Source organism: Cololabis saira, chromosome 11 (genome assembly GCF_033807715.1).
Source record: "Cololabis saira isolate AMF1-May2022 chromosome 11, fColSai1.1, whole genome shotgun sequence".
NCBI lineage: Eukaryota > Metazoa > Chordata > Actinopteri > Beloniformes > Belonidae > Cololabis > Cololabis saira.
Window position 1 is genome coordinate 24777068 of NC_084597.1, and position 16970 is coordinate 24794037.

A 16970-nucleotide genomic window follows, 5' to 3' on the forward strand; every position below is an offset into this window, starting at 1 on the left:
CCTGCCGGAGTCCAGCCAGGTGGAGCAGGAAAAGGAAGATCAGAAAGAGAGAATGAAGAACAGAGACAGGAGAGACAGATATATTGTTAAAGGTACAAAAGACAAGATATATTAGTATCAATTCACTGTGAGAAGGAAAAATCTGAGTTCTATGTACATATGACTGACACATGGTTAGCTGGTGTACTACATGACTATATGAACAGGTGTAGACAGATGACACTGAGGTGGTCGGAGGGGGGGGCTGCAGGTCAGGATGTCAGTAGGTATCCAACAGACATCTATAGGAACAGGTGGAGGTAAACACTGGGATGCTCAGAGAGTGGGACTGCAGGGCAGCATGCAGCTCCTGAGGCTCTGGCTAATCTGACTAATCCTCATCACTGATGTTACATCACTAGATATGCATTTATTTCATCACAAACTACGAGTGAACCTGTCAAATGCACCTTCGTGGGAAAGACAAAAGTAATTTGTTTGTGGTGTTAGGGTTATGTTCAGAGCAGATTGAATACTAGTCGGAAATTGCAATTCGAAGATGAAAAGAATGAAAAAGTTTCCATTTGATGTAAGGTGGTAGCCAACCACATCAGATATACAGCTTCTGTTGTTTTTGGAAAGTCTGAGCCACAGCATTAAATATCTTGTGTGTTATGTCTGCATTTAGATATGACAGCAGAAAAGTGTCACTACTTCGATCCCCGTGGGACGCAACTGAATGATCAGCACGTCATCTTAACTGGCTGACTATTCTACAACAGCATTTTTCCTGTTCACTTAATAAGACCAGTATTTGGTTCCTTGTGGGACTTTGTCCACCTTCGTGGAAATCCCACAAAGGTTCCTTGTTTCAGTTTGAAAGGGTCTTGTGACGCGATTCAAACTCCATCCACAACACATTTACTGGAAAGAAAACTAATCTGACAGTTTTCAGATGCCTCACATTCTGGGACATGCTATTTATTGAAGTATAGTCTTGAAAATAATTGCACACCACAGAAAATATAACTGTAAAGATAGAAGAGAGTGAGGGGGAAAAAAAGGAAGGAAACTTTTGACTCGTTACACACATTTCGAAACATGGAAGGTACCGTTCATTTTGTAACAAAGCTGATGATTCAGTGTTGACCTGTCAGAAGTTTCTGAAGATAAAATGATACATTCAAAAGGTTCATAATCAGTCATGTTTTCTCTCAGCATGGAGCCCACATGGAAATGTCAGTAATTGCCAGGTACTGATGCATCCACACAGCTGGAAAGTCTGGGCCTCTTTATAATGCGTCTCATATGGTTTTATTTTTGGCATTGAGCATTTACAGTAAAAGATCTTTAAAAGGGGGTTATTAGTGTAACGTGAGCCAACGCACACTCAAAACATTTCAAGATAAGTGTGCTGACCCGGCTTTAGCGCCTGTGGCGGCGGCTTCTATACTTCCACTCAAGTATTTCAATCCAACTATTATGTTTTGACTTTTGTTAGGTGCTCTTTAAAAATGATAAACTTCATTAAATTTAGACAAGATGTGGTACAAGAGATATATGTCCATATTAAAGCAACAGGTAACATTTGTGCAACTTCAAAACGTCTGTCAAATTCTCTTTATTGTCATTGCTCAATTTAAGCACAGCTTTGTGAACAAATTGCAACAACATTGTATGTTCATTATACAGAATTACACTTCAAACAGCCAATATACTGCAGGTTTGGTTTTTTGTAATATTAAAGTAAATTAATACCTTAATAAAATGTATTTATGCCACATTAAAATGATTGGATTGTTGTCAGTCAACCATCATTCAAGGGTTTATAAATTGGTAATAAGAAATGTCTCGTTCAGCCGTGTGTTTGATGTGCACATTATTTATGAAAAACGATACATCTCTGGACAAATTGTGTAGAGGGGAACGTGGAGCGGGCAGCGGTGAACTAAAAATGACAAAGATGGGTCAAGGTTGTCCACAAATCTGAGTTGGAAAATCAAGGTATAGATTTCTGAGATTCCTCCTGAAGTGTCAGAATGACTTGATAAGATTTGTCCTGCTAATAAAGAGGGTTTACATATATTCCTAAATCACACAGGTGCAATCACAATTAGCTACATAAAGACATTTTTTTTTCTTTTGTTCACAGTCATGCTTCACGCCAACTGTTTCTCAACAATTCTTTTACATTAAATTACTGAGTAATTCTACGGGTTATAGAATAATGGTGGCTCATTTCAGGGCACAAAAACAATGGGATGTGACATCAACAAAACCGAGGAGCACTACATTAAACACACCTCAAAGTCTTTCTTTTTTTTTGTCCCTTTTGCTTTTGAGCTGTCTTATAATTCTCTGAAAATGGGGTTGAGACTCCAATTAGATATTTCCCTGAATGAGAACAAAAAAAAACATGTTTTTTTTTTCCTTTCTTCTTTTCTTGCACTTGGAAAAGACCATGGAAAATACATGATAACCATAAATGTCTACATTACATTTACACCTCAGGCCCAGAAGACTGGTCTGTTCAGACGCAACATTATTAAAAATAACAAACAAATAAACAAACAAACGTAACTATCTCTTAGGGAACACTTTAGCACACCTGTCTTTGTGCATGTAGGTGTCGGCTCGAAGATATCTGTATTTGTGGTAACTTTGCATATCCTTTCTCCTCTTTGTTGGTGCAACATCGCCCCCTTGTGTCCAACCCTGAGGCTCGTCTCTTGAAAGCTGAGGATGTCGGAGCTGCTTTAGGTCACAACACCATGAGCTCAAGCAAAACCATTTACTGTCACCACACTGGACATATACATGGAGTGTATATATAGTCATACTGTACCACAGAGGTATCTACTTAAGACATATCCTGACCTGATTCATGGTTTTCCATTTACGCTGCCAACGGGTGTGGAGTTCTTATGGCGGCTCAGCCAGGACGGTAGGAGGCTGCGGGGCCTCAGCTGTCGGGCAGAGGCTTGTGCGAGACGGAGCATCCGTGGTGAACGCCACACTTTAATGGTAGAGTCATCGCTGGCAGATAGCAGCAGCTCCTGATCAGCGGGGCTGAACGCCACCGAATTCACCACATCGTCATGCGCCAGACGTGCCAGACAGATGTTGTAGTGACGATCCCAGATGTAGCCGTGCTTGTCCTCTGCTCCACTACATTTAGGAGGGTGATGGAGTAAATCAGTAAAGCAAATTTGTCAAATCTTAGGACACTGCAAGGTATATATGATATATTCAAATATATATGATATATATTATATATTAAAAATGCATATATATATATATATATATATATATATATATATATATATATACACCTTAGGTTTTTACCAACATGGTATTAACCATTAATATATATGCAGACAAAAAAAAAAGACTGCAAGGTTCCAGGGTTCAGACTAAAATAATTTTTTGGTTTGATTGACAGCCTGACACAAGAGTATATAAAAATCAAATAAATAAAGAAAAAAAGAGTAGGAACAGGTCACTGTAGGGCCCCACCAGAATAGGCTCAAAGACATTTCTTGTTTCATTTCCTTAACCTGTGTGAAGTGCACATGGTGGCGAAACTACACACACTCATCTAAAACGATTTCTGTGGTGGAGGAGATTTTCCCTGAGCCACAAAGGTGCAAAGATCACAGTTGATAACTACAATTACCCTGCTAAACATGACTAAGTTGACAAACATAACAAAAAAAAATAAAGCATTTAAAATTAAATCTACTGAAGACAGTTGCAAGGTCTCCGGTGCCTGTCGTGGCGGCAATCCTAGAACCCGGTGGTGGACACCGGAAGTACAGGATGCCGTCAGACTGAAGAAGGAGTCCTACCGGGCTATGTTGGCCGGTGGGACTCCTGACGCAGTAGATAGTTCCCGGCAGGCCAAGCGAGCCGCGGCTCGGGCAGTCCTGGAGGCAAAAACCCGGGTCTGGGAGGAGTTTGGGGAGGCCATGGAGGAAGACTTTTGGTCGGCCTCGAGGAAATTCTGGAGGACCGTTCGGCGCCTCAGAAGGGGGAAGCAGTACTCTGCCGGCACTGTTTATGGTGCAGGTGGGGAGCTGTTGACCCCGACTGGGGACATCGTCGGACGGTGGAAAGAATACTGACATGCCTTCTACTGAGGAAGCAGAGGGTTGGGGCTCGGAGGCGTGCTCATCCATCACCCAAGCCGAGGTCACGGAGGTGGTTCATAAGCTCCTCAGTGGCACCGGGGGTGGATGAGATTCGCCCTGAGTATCTCAAGTCTCTGGATGCTGTAGGGCTGTCTTGGTTAACACGCCTCTGCGACATCGCATGGAGGAAGGGGACAGTACCACTAGAGTGGCAAACCGGGGTGGTGGTCCCTCTGTTTAAAAAGGGGGACCGGAGAGTGTGTTCCAACTACAGGGGGATCACACTTCTCAGCCTCCCCGGGAAAGTCTACGCCAGGGTACTGGAGAGGAGATTACGGCCGATAGTCGAACCTCGGATTCAGGAGGAACAATGCGGTTTTCGTCTCGGTCGTGGAACACTGGACCAGCTCTACACCCTCCGCCGGGTGCTCGAGGGTTCATGGGAATTCGGCCAACCAGTCTACATGTGCTTTGTGGATCTGGAGAAGGCATTTGACCGTGTCCCTCGTGCCCTTCTGTGGGGGGTGCTCAGTGAGCATGGAGTCCGGGGCCCTCTGTTAAGGGCTGTCTGGTTTCTATAGGATCGGAGCAGGAGTCTGGGTCGCATTGCCGGCAGTAAGTCAGACTTGTTCCCGGTGCATGTTGGACTCCGGCAGGACGTTCCCTAGGGAGGTGTTCCAGGCATGTCCCTCCGGGAGGAGACCCGGGGAAGACCCAGGACACGCTGGAGAGACTAAAGCTGTGTCCCAATTCAGAGGCTGCGTCCTTCGAAGGCTGGATTTGAAGGCCGATTACGTCACCGCGGCGCGCCGAAGGCTGTCCCATTTCGAAGGCTCCTTCAAATGCAGCCTTCTTTTCCCGCTGTTTGAAGGATCCATCGGTTGTATCCTCCGCGGCCCACCATATCCCAAGATTCATTCCGCATAGTCAGAAAAGTATTTATTTCCAGAAAAATATTTTCAGATTCAAATTTCTTCCGAAAAATATATTATTTCCGCCGGCGCCGGCGGACACGCCTCTCTTCCTCCTCCAACAAAATGAAAAACAAACTTCTGGCTCAATTTCTTTTTTTTTTTTTTTGGTTCTTTCTTTCTCTTCTATCGTGTTTTCTTTCTTTCTTTCTGTCTGTCTATCTTTCTTTCTTTCTACTTTGTTTAGTGACGTAGGACAAGGGCGGGAACAGCTGGACCCGGGAACGGATGAGCGGCGGACGATGGATGGATGGATGGATGGATGGATGGATGGATGGATGGATGGATGGATGGATGGATGGATGGATGGATGTCCTTAAGAACAAGCTCCTTAAAGGGTCTGAAAAGGCATTCAACACTGGGAGTGCGTCTGTGCATTAAGAGGGGGTGGGGTGGATATAATGTGTGTGTATTTGTGACAGCGAGAGGAGGGCTGAAAAGAGCCTCATGCAGACATGTAGGAAAAAACTAAAAATGTACTCAATTTATCTGGGCAGCCCATGAAAGGGTTAGGATAAAAAAAATAAAATAAAATAACAATCACTCAAGTTACTCGCCCCATTTAAAGCATACATAGTTGTTGTAATGGAAATATAGTTATAGTAAAGCAGGTCAAATTAAAGCTACTATAAAAGATGTTGGTTATTAACCTGGCAACGAAGTCTCTGCTGACATCAAGGAAGATGAAGAAGCATTCGTCGTTTGGCGTAAAGGCTCGATGTGCGCGCAGACTTCTTCTCTCTTCCCTCAAGCTCTTCAGATCAATGACATGCAGGTCTATCTCCTCTGCAATAGGAGGCGGAGACATGGGGTCCGAGATCACGCATCCTGCTGGCCACGCCCGACTGTTCACATACAGGTATCTGACCAACAGTAGAAAAAAACAGTTTTAGGCTTAACATTATAATATACAAAGATTATTCATGATTCTTCAGAAGCAGCACACAAACTGGTATTTTCTGATGGAAGTGGAGTAGATGGGGTAAGTGATCATGTCAAGAAAAGTATTTGTTTCGTAACTTTAGTGGTTACAATCATTTTCAGATTCTGTATTCAAAAAATAAGATTAAAACTAACATGTTCTGACATTTGTGGGGCTTAGGCACTGTAAGAAGTGCATCATGTTGAGAGGAATGATTCACTGTCCTTCCTGGCAGTCAACCTGACCTTCAGCTCGTTGTCATTGCAAATAAATGCACGCCCCTCATGCATACTCAGTGTGCAGAGCTGCCACTGTCAGTGGAATAAGCTCAATAAAACAAAGCAAAAAAAAAAATCATGTGAGGCCATAACGCTGCCTCAATGTATTTGACTACAACCAAAAAACTGCAGGAAGAAGTAAAGTGAGAGTTAAAATTAGAATAGTGTGTAAATTGGTTTAGTGTTTCCTTTGTGAGAAACCATTCAGAAGGAACTGAAGTTTCAGTGAAGTTTTAGTTCAGCTTCATTGAAACACCAGTGTGACTGGTTTGTCACAAGAAGGTAGAGTTTGCCAAAAGTGAAGTAAACAAACCACAGACATGTTCTTGTAAGAGAAAAGCGGTGCCCTAAAGATGTTAAACTGTCTTTGTCCCTGGGTCCCCCTTATCTGCCTCGAGAGTTCCCTCAAATATATGTCATGTTTGTATACATCCATCCCAGAGTGAATAGGGATAATGTCTCAGAGATAAAATTGCAATCTAGCAAAGGACTGGAGGCTGTAACTCCTGGATCTCCTGTTTTAACCCTTGGTGATTTTCATCACTGTTCTCTTTAAGAACTTTAAGATGTTTTTATCCATAAATGACCTGTCCTCCCAGATTTAATAAAACACTGGACCTGTGTTATAGTTTGATCAAATGGTGTATAAAGCTCTCCCTCCACTTTGAGGGGCTGACTACAGCTGGTTTCAGAGGGAGAACTCCTCATCAAAAAGCTTAAGGTCTGGACTGAGAATCCATACAAGATCTTCAAGGTTGTTAACGAGTGCACGGATTGTGAGATGTTTAAGGAGAACTGTTTGAACAACGATGATCTTGTCAGTGTTTCCTTCTGTTTAGACAATGTGATCCCTGAGAAGACGATTAATATATACCTAAATAGTAATCATGGGCGACAAAGACACCCAGGACTGTGCTTTACAGAAAAAGTTGTGCTTTCAAAGAAGAAACCTTTTCACGACTGGAAAAACTAAAAAAGAAGTGAAATCTGAAATTCTAAAAGGATTATACTATATCATAAACGTGCCTGCTCATTTCAGGTTCTGAGCAACTTGGTCCAACATTTTATCACATTTTACAGCTTTCTTGAGTCAGCAGAGTCTCAACAATTTGAAAATATTATATCACTGTCCAAATGGTCAAACACAGTCATCCTAAGGTTGTGTATAATCTCAGACCAGTTGCCTTGACCTCATTAGTTATTATAGATTTTGAGAAACTTCTGAAAAGGATGCTCCTCATTAGAACAGAGTATATTTGACCCATTACAGTTCGCTTATAGTGAGGGGTAGAGGATGCCTACTATCACCTTAAGAATATATCAAGGTTATAGATCTGATGTCTCAGCAGGACCTGGAAAAACTAGTCCATTCATTCATGTTTAGTAGACTTGATTATTGTCTTTACAGGTCTGCCTAAAAAGTCAGTTAGACAACTGCAGCTCAATCAGAGTCCTCACTAAGACCAAAGAAGTGGACCACATCAGTCCAGCTCTGAGGTCTTTACACTGGCTGTCTGTCAGTCAGAAGATAGACTTTAAAGTTCTGATGCTGGTCTATAAAGCTCTGAATGGTCCTGGACCAGAATACTTTAGTGACCTCCTGACCCAGTATGAACCTTCCAGACCCCTCAGGTCATCTGGATCTAGTTTTCCATCAGTTCCCAGAGTCAGAACCAGTATTCAGTTTCTATGCTCCACACGCCTCAGATCAGCTGAAACACTCCAGATTGAAGACACACCTATTTTCAGCTACGTTTGAGTAAAGCTTTTAAGTTTTAGTTTCAAAACATGATCTTATTTTAACTACTGATTTTATCTATTGTTGTTATTTCTTTCTTTTTTGTTAACATTTTAAATCGTGAATTTTATTTCTAATGTCTCCGAAAAGCACTTTGAAACACCTTGCTGTTGAATTGTGCTATACAAATAAACTTGCTTTGCCTAATATAAACGCAAAGATTTTAGTTGTTGATTTTTTAATCCGCTTTTAACACTATTCAACCCCATAGTTTAGTTGAGTTCTTAAGAGATTTCAGTTTGGATTTTGGTTTAGTTGGTTGGATTTTAGATGATTTTGACAGACAGAAGCCAGAAGGTTGGAGTGAATGAGGTGTTTTCAGATGAACATAGAAGAAGAAAACCTGGGCAGTAGGTTTGATAATAAGCTTAACTTTAATCTTAACACAGAAAGCATCTGCAAGAGAAGTCAACATAATCTACTCCTGAGAAAGTGCCTAAGTTCAATGTAAATAAAACTATCCCAATATTATTTTATAAATCCTACACTAAATCTGTCTTAACATGCGCTACTGGTGTGTTGGTATTGGAACCTTAGTGTCAGGGCCAAAGCTGCTCTCTCACAAACTGTGAATGTCAGTGGTAAAATCATAAGCTGCCCAGCCTCACAGATCAGTACAACAAATTTACCATTTAATTATCTCAGCCTCTTCACTCTGAGTTCTGGTTATGACCTATTTGTTCTCTTGGACGGGCTGTACTGGAACTAATTGGCCCTTTGGGGATAAATAAAGTTTATTGCATTGAATTGAAGATTCCCTTTTATCAAAAAGCAACAGACTCAAACACTCTGCTGACTCAGATAGGGAAAAGTTAGGTGTTGTGTGGGTTGGAATTTTGCACTGGATAGCCTGGTCGCACTCTTTTAAAAATTTTTGTTTTAGATGTGCTCACTTATGTTTTTGGTGTTGGAATTGTGTTTTGTTGAGGTGGGAACGGCCATGATAGGCTCAAAGCTGAGCTTTTCCACTTGTTCATTTGGTGTGTATGTTGCATTGGGCTTTGTACCATTAAAAATGGCCTGCATCATAAGAAGACGGATCTCCCACTCACCCCTGACTGATGTGACTGAAGCAGCTTAGTGAGTCCTGCAGATATGTTATTTCTGTTGGGATGAGGGTTGTATGCAGCTTTAACTTGGGATGTCTGTTGCTATCTCTATTGCAATTCACTATTACCTGACTGATGTGCCTGTGCCTTTTTTTTATTTTTTTTTAAATTTAATTAATAATTCTCATTACAATTTTTTTTTTATATATATATTTTTTTTAATTATATATATTTTTTTTATTTCTTTATTTTTTTGCAATTGTCCATTTCTGTCTTAGTTTTATTTATTTTATTTATTTGTTTTCTTTTATTGTGGTTCTAGTTTTATATAGGTTGTTCGGGTATGCTGCAATATGTAAGTGACCACTGTATTTTTCTGTTGTTGTTTCCTAAAAGAAAAATGTGTGCTTAATTTGCAAAATGTTTTGATATAATTGTTTACATCTGCAAAACCCAATAAAAAAAGTTGGAAAAAAAAAAAAAAAAATGGCCTGCATCATTTCACACCAAAATCTGGGCCACTTGTTAGCAACAGGGTAACAATATTGACATCACCACCCTCATATTAAACACATTTCTCCTGGCTATCCAAGTTCACGTTCGTGTTCTAAAGGTGTGTTTTGGCTATTGATGCAGGTTGGGAGGAAAAGTCTTGTAAACTTTCCAGTCGTCACCAACCATAACTTTATGATTTGTTTACAAGATATTTTATGTTCTGAAAAAATACTGGAAAAACAAAACAATACAGTGCACTCCCATAAGGCTATGGAAAGATGGATGAATCGATTTGTGGTAGTATTTACCTGTGATCTGGAGAAAGGCCCATACCAATGATATGCCCATGAATATCAATGACATGGTCCAGGGAGTCAAAAAACTCATCTGAGCTCCGCTCTTCCCCAAGGACAGGACCAGATGTCGTCATCTGATCGGGCTTTATTTGTTTAATGCCTGGAAATGAAGAGCACCAGCTTCGTGAGAGAAGAATCTCTGGCAACAATTTGCCTCATCCTTCTAATTTCTTGTTGTATATTTCAATCACAAGCTTTGCTTTTGCTGCAGTGAATATGACATTATCTTACCTATCTGGTGAGGAGAGTATGTAAGGCTGCCGGTGGTAAAAAGTAAATACGTTTTATCCTCTCCTTCACCAGACTCAGACTGCTCAATGAGGCTGGAGTCAGGGGCCTTTGTGTGGTGTCTACCCATTAGCTTAGCTACTTGGGTTTCAAGCTGGAGTTCCCTGGCCGCCACGTTTTCACGACTCTACAAAGAAGTGAATACAAACGCAAAAACAAGTTATGAAGAATAAAGAACTATAATAGCCAGACAAAACAGGCAAGTTTAACAGCCATCTTACATGAAGAACTTGGTCCAGGTTTGAGACAGTAGATTGAGGGAGGCGGATAGACGGGAAACTGCGACCTTTTGCTGCCCTCTGATGTTCTTCCTCCTCCTCCTCTTCTTCCTCTTCCTCACTGCCAGAGGTTCCCAGGTCAAAGAGTAGAGGTTGGTGCCTGGACTGCTGCTCCCCTTTTTGCCTCCTCGCCTGAGACTGAGCCTCGTAGTCCAGCAACAAGTCTGGGTTGTCATGGCGGCGGCAGTGGGCCACCATGACCGTACGAATGGTACTGACATTGATGTTTTGGATCTTGAAGAGGCGTTTAACCACATTGACGTTCTCTGATTCAATATCCTGGAATAAAATTAAACATTTTTTAAAAGACCAGATAAGGATGAGACATGTAACTGTTGGACTCCCGATCTCCCGCTGATCTTGCTGCATGCTCAGTATGGGTATTCACCAAAAAAGACATTTTATTTCAGCACAACTGCAACTTCCATAGAGAATCTTCCTGTCGGTGCTGCCAAGAGTTTAAAAGACAACTCCCACAGCAGCACCGGGTCTCACCTGGAAAGCTTTGTTGAGCCAGAGAACAGAGCAGGATGTCATGTTGCCGATCCAGTGTAAGTTGCCAGAGATCAAGTGTGTCTCATTGAGCCAGCAACCAAACACATCATACGGCTTGTTCCTAACCCGTGACAGTAGCGTGTAATTGTCTGTATTGTTGTGTCAATTAAGGACAGTGAGAGTCAAGGGGAAAAAAACAAAAAATTAACGAACGCCTCTCTTGGACATTAGGATATTGTCATACAGGAAGAAAGGCTTATACATGGAATTAAGAAAATGGCAGATATTGTTAGTTAATCCTTCTTACCTAGACTAATGACTGCAATCTCTCCAGATGACGAGTGATGTGGGCCAAGGTAGACCCCAGAAACAAGCAGCAGGCTATCATCTGCATTGAACTGGGAGAACTGGGTGTAGCCCCAGTTAAACTGCCGCATGCTGGAGCTATGCACCAGTGAGATGTGTCCATCTGGCCGCTCTGTGTCCCACAGCTGTAAACGAGAAGAGAAACATGAGTTAAGACATTACTGCGTAGCTAATGAGAGAGATGACAGCAGGTGGTGATGTGACATTTAGAAAAATTAACAAAAGATTGCAACATTTATCTGAAAAAAAAAACAAATTAGGGCTCAGAAGACTGAACAAATCAAAATGGTTATCTTGTTGACTGAAATTTGATTACAATGGCAAAATACACAGTCAGTATCCATAAAAGACATTTCTTTTCTTTTATTGTATCGACATGTTAAATGTAACATTTCATCATGTTGCTTAACGTGTCATGTTTGGTAGTCTGTTGTCTTTTTAAATTGTGTATTGCACAACATTCTCTGTGAGTGGGTACAAATTTTAATTGTTATTTTTCATATGGTAGCATTTTTAGGGCCCGAGCACTTACAGTGCGAAGGCCCTATCGTATCTGTAGGAATTTTTATTATTATTATTCTGACAAAAGGTAGGCCTTTTCCCCCCCTAAACGTGCCCAAAAAGTCACCAAATTTTGCACGCAAGCCAGGCTTGGCGAAAAATTTGATATTTAATGGTTTGCATTAATGGGCGTGGCAAAATGGCTCAACAGCGCCCCCTAGAATAATTTTCTCTGCCATAACTTTTGAATGGTTTGACATAAAGAGTCGAGGGTGGTGTAATCGGACTCGGTATTGAGTCCATGACCATAATTGGTGAAAATTATCCCCGCTCCTTCTTCTGATTGGCTGTCCCTATTTTCTGCTATAACTTTTGAATGGTTTGACATAGAGAGTGGTGGGTGGTGTCATTTCTGATATGCTTATGGGGGGCGGTGGCCATGAGTGCGAGGGCCCGTGCATCGCTGCTTGCAGCTTTAATTTGTTTTGATTTTGGAACTTGGTTGAACCCGAACATGTGTGTTAAAGCAGAAATATTAACATACAAGAAAACTGTGACGCTCTACTGCTGACCAACAATTCAAATACTGAAAATGACTACTCACGCTGGAAGTATGAGTAATCAGATGAAAGTAACCTCAACAAATCTTTCAATCTTTACCTTTACTGTGCAATCTTTGGAACAGGAGGAGAACCGGTGACCCTTGTGGGAGAAAGCCAAATGAAGGACTTGGTCACTGTGTTCTCTCAGCGTCTGAACCTCCACACACGGGATACAGTCAAACAAACGTTTGAACTCCCTGTACCACGACACAGCCGCTGCGTGCAGATACAAATCTTGAGTTATTAAACAAAGGACATTTTATGGAATTGGGATTTAATGCTTCTTTGAAATGAAATATTTACATGGGTGTCGTGGTACGGCGCGTGGTATGCGGTAGTAGCTGTAGAAGAGCTCCTTCCACAGGAACTCATCTCTGGAGACGGCCAGCCACTGTCTACAGGTCAGACCAGCTCTTAGCACAGCATCATAGGGCAGACGCAGGAAGATCTCCAAAACCAAGCTGTCCGGCAGAAGTGGACAACAGTCCATCCTAACATCCTGAGGAGCAAAAACACATCACAAGTACAGTACTGAAATTAGAAATGTGTTATTTATGTTCAGGTGTTAATGTTACTTGCCATATGTTTTTGAGGTGATACCACAGAATGTATGTGATCAATTGAGTTATTCAAAAAAAAACATCTCTACTGCAATGCACATTTGCAAAACATTGTTCTTTGTAAGAAATTAATGAAAACCAGCCTATACCAAGTACAAAAGTCACTGATATTATTTTTACCTGTATTTTAGCTCAAGCCATGTGAAACATTGACACAATACTACATTTTCGCCAATATCTGGCATGCAAATCAATTCTAACTCATTTTAGCTCCTGCTGATACCAATGTTTATCTTATCAATTTACAAAAAAGTAAGGTGAGTGAACAATTGCTGATTTTAGTTTTGTACGCAGTTCCTGAATCCATCCTAGGATCTGAATCAATCTTGTAAAGTGTTCAGACCCTGCATAACCATTGGTTACAGGACTGGTCTGAATGAGGTCATAAGGGTTACTTCCTTGCAAAATCCTAAGATGGCCAGAAGTGCCACCTGCTCACTTCAAGCAAAAGCCAGTGAGACCAGGTATATCCATATAGTGTCCGGCAATGTGTGGCCACAATTGGTCTATGTAGGAGAATTGCGGCCAAAAAAGCCATATCTCCCATGTGGAAACAAGGCCAGGCAAATCAACTGTGCATTAAAACATAGGAATAGGGGTGTAGAAAAATAGCAGCAGCTGCTTTGGACTAAAGGGTCAAGGATACCTGGAAGTGACGATATGGTCTCCAGAGAGCCTTGATCAACATCACAGAGAAAGAAGTATTTAAAGCAGCCTACAGTCAAAGAAGATCTGTGGTGACATCTCCAAGATGCTGGAACAACTTACCTACCGAGTTCTTTCAAACCCAGAGTGGAAGCCTATCAAAGGGTGGTCACAACATATAAAGATTTGATTCAGGTTGCATTTTTTTGTATTAATAAAATAAAATCTATTTATTTTTTATTGTTGAAAGCATTCTAAGTTTACAGTATTTACTCACACCTGCCCAAGACTTGTGTACTTCACAGTATTTCATCGGTCCTGATCCAAAGAGGTATAAACCGATTATAAGCTTCTTCTAAGGACAAATTAATAAAATTGTGATTTTTAAATCTACCATTCACTGAGCAAAACAAAAATACTGATTCCCCTGGCTTGTAAAATATCCTAAAATAACTTGTATGTATCAGTTTAAAACACAACTTTTAATAAAGAGGGGACTATATTTGATTTATACAAATAAGAAAAAATATGTCCATAATTTTCCTTTTTTAACCTTTATCAGCTGTTGCAAAACACCTGCCTCCCACTGCTGAGGTTTGAAAATGATCATTATGATACCTCAGATGCAGAAATCTGCTTTCACAAATCTTATTTTAACCTTTAAATTGTTATATTTTATCAATGAATGGGTTTCTTGGGGAAAAAACTGTAAATAATCAAAATATCCAAGGAAATATGACTTTGCTTACTGCTTATCCTAGCTCCATCATACAGAACACTGTGATATTTTAGCTAAATTCTTATAGCTCCATGAATATCTATTAGAACAGCTGTAAAACATATACTACATTTTATAATAGCTATTATATTTTAATTGCTTACAAGTCACTTGACACTCCATCAAGTGTACCAAGTTACGGTGTTTATGTTACAGGTAATATGGATATTGCCATCAGATTGCAAAAACATGTAATTATAGTCACCCCACATCAAAGATTAGGATTACACTAACAAAGGTTACTTTTAACATTTTAACTCCTCTTCAAAATGTGTCCTCTTCAAAATACAAGACTTAACCAAACAGATTGAGCACATTTGTAGGTTTTTTGTAATTATTAACATTTGATCCTGCACTCAAACTCAGTGTAGTGTAGACACTTTATGCCATTTGTTTGCACTCCTAAGTCGATGTGCACTGAATATTTGCACAAGTTTAGCAACCTCATATAGGTTGTTTACATCTCTGCATTATTTAATTTATAATCTGTATATATTGTATTTACTATAATACTTTCTGTTGCACTTCTGATTAATGACAATAAAGTTGAATCTAATCTAAAAAGCAGAAATAAATAGGCAGATAAATATGCAGTACTTTCTTTAGTAAATTAAAGTAAGACAGTTACTGTCTTACTTTAGTTTTGTTAACAACAGCTTAACTTTAAATGGTAGTATAGACATTTATAGCAAGGGATGTGTAAAGAGAAAGGGACAAGTACTTTGCTTTGTCCATATCTTTAGGACAAAGTATAATATTTTCAAAGTTGGGAGTAATTCAAAAGTAATCCTCGTTAGTCAGACCGAGCTATATCTTCTGATGACATGTTATTTTAATCATACTAATAACGTAAAATATCTGTAACTCTAAGCAAGAGCAAAGCCATCCGAACAAACACATTACCAGGGGCCAAAAATGTATCTCCTCAATGAAAATTCTCACAAAGACCATACATGTAATACTGAAATGAGGAGGCACATCTGTTTAGTCTCATTATAAGAACTTGCCTCCTTTTAGATGACCGAAACCTGATGTACTTAACATATATCAACTCATTTTAGGAAATACTTTTAACTCACTTTAAGATTAGGTTTAGTTTTAGTTTGGCTAAATAGTTAAGGGTAGTGTAAATGTATAGGAATTAATATCAAATTAATATCATTTTATGATATCATTGTCATGTTCTCTGAATTACGTGAACATAACTACAGCAACACAACATGATAGTTTTGACACCCCCAAAAAGTGATTTTGGACAAACATAAAGAAAACCTGCAGCATAGATCTTTGTGATCAAACATAGCTTTCTATTCAGTATAATTATAATTTGTGTTTAATTAGTTCAAGGCAGTTAATTCCTATATTTGAGTTTTTCATATATGAATAAATAAATACACTCATGGTGTAACTATTATTGTTATTATTGGTTATAATCATTATTATTTCTGCTTTGGTCTTAAACATACTAAGGGACCACATCATACTAATAACGTAAAATATCAGTAACTCTAAGCAAGGTAAAGCCACCCGGGTGAGCTCAGCTGACTGCAGCCTGACAGCTGTTGTTTCACACACAGCCCTGAACTGATCTGCGTTTCTTCAGCTTTAAATATTGAACTAAAAACACGCAGCACTGCTTCAACGGTGTCACGTATGCGTGCACTTCTCCCAGACGCAAAACACGACACTATTCACACAATGTCACGTGAATATTTTTATACAGAAACGAACTAAGTCCCGAGCGATTATTGTCCTATAAAGACATTTTCATCCGTCGATGATCATACAAGTCGCTAAACGAACAAACAAATGGGACATTAAATAGCTGAAAATGTGATGAGTATGAGTTTCTGAGCCCTTATTCAGAATTGCTAGTTAATTTCTCCACGATAAACATGTTTTCTGTGAAGCGTTAACTGGCTAACTAGCTGTTAGCTGACGTTTGTTCTCAACTTTCAGCTACAGAGATTTAAACGTGTCAATGCGCTCTCGCTCTCATAATCCACTGCTCTCGCTGAAAACAGACAATCAGCGAGGTTTTATGTAAGATTGCCGACATAAAATGTGGCCCACCTGCTGAATCGAAGTATGTTGGAGAGAAAAAGAAAACGTTACGCCGAGCAGCGCCAACGTCGAGCAGCGAAGAATGAAAACAATCCGCAGCTGAGTGAGACCCGACTAACAGAACACAGAGTCATCGGACAGCCGGACCAACTAACAGAACACAGAATCATTGGACAGCCGGTGTGGGTACCAGATTGTATCGGGCTGCAATATTTTCCCCGGAAGTGTGCATTTTTTCCCCGCGATGGTATTTTAGTCAGAAGCAGCAGATCATAGTGGAGGTAAAAGGGAGAAGAAACATATACAAGGAATTATCAGAATTATCAGTGATCTTACTGACATAGGCTAAAAAAAA

The 16970-nt window shown here is 40.1% G+C and overlaps 1 protein-coding gene across 2 annotated transcripts; it reads right to left on the reverse strand.

Annotated features, from left to right (window-relative positions):
- On the reverse strand, positions 1-16744 carry fbxw5 (F-box and WD repeat domain containing 5). Of its 2 annotated transcripts, XM_061734127.1 has the most exons (11): positions 14047-14105; positions 13897-13928; positions 12812-13007; positions 12567-12724; positions 11347-11530; positions 11040-11188; positions 10488-10823; positions 10210-10393; positions 9931-10078; positions 5731-5943; positions 1-3147 (listed from the first exon to the last, which is right to left on the reverse strand). In XM_061734127.1, the coding sequence occupies exons 3-11, from the start codon at positions 12996-12998 to the stop codon at positions 2862-2864; spliced, it is 1845 nt and encodes a 614-aa protein (XP_061590111.1). In that variant the 5' UTR covers positions 12999-13007; positions 13897-13928; positions 14047-14105; the 3' UTR covers positions 1-2861. The 2 variants fall into 2 exon arrangements, with proteins under 2 accessions (XP_061590111.1, XP_061590112.1); XM_061734128.1 differs by lacking the exons at positions 13897-13928; positions 14047-14105 and adding an exon at positions 16625-16744.
- Positions 16745-16970: the final 226 nt, after the last annotated feature.

Coding starts and splice junctions, on each gene's coding strand:
- fbxw5 (XM_061734128.1), bottom strand. CDS start 12,998: ATGGACTGTTGTCCACTTCTGCCGGACAGCTTGGTTTTGGAGATCTTC. Junction 11,531..12,566: donor CCAAAGATTGCACAGTAAAG/GTAAAGATTGAA, acceptor TCTCGTTTACAG/CTGTGGGACACAGAGCGGCC. Junction 3,148..5,730: donor AGCAGAGACTTCGTTGCCAG/GTTAATAACCAA, acceptor TCCTAAATGTAG/TGGAGCAGAGGACAAGCACG.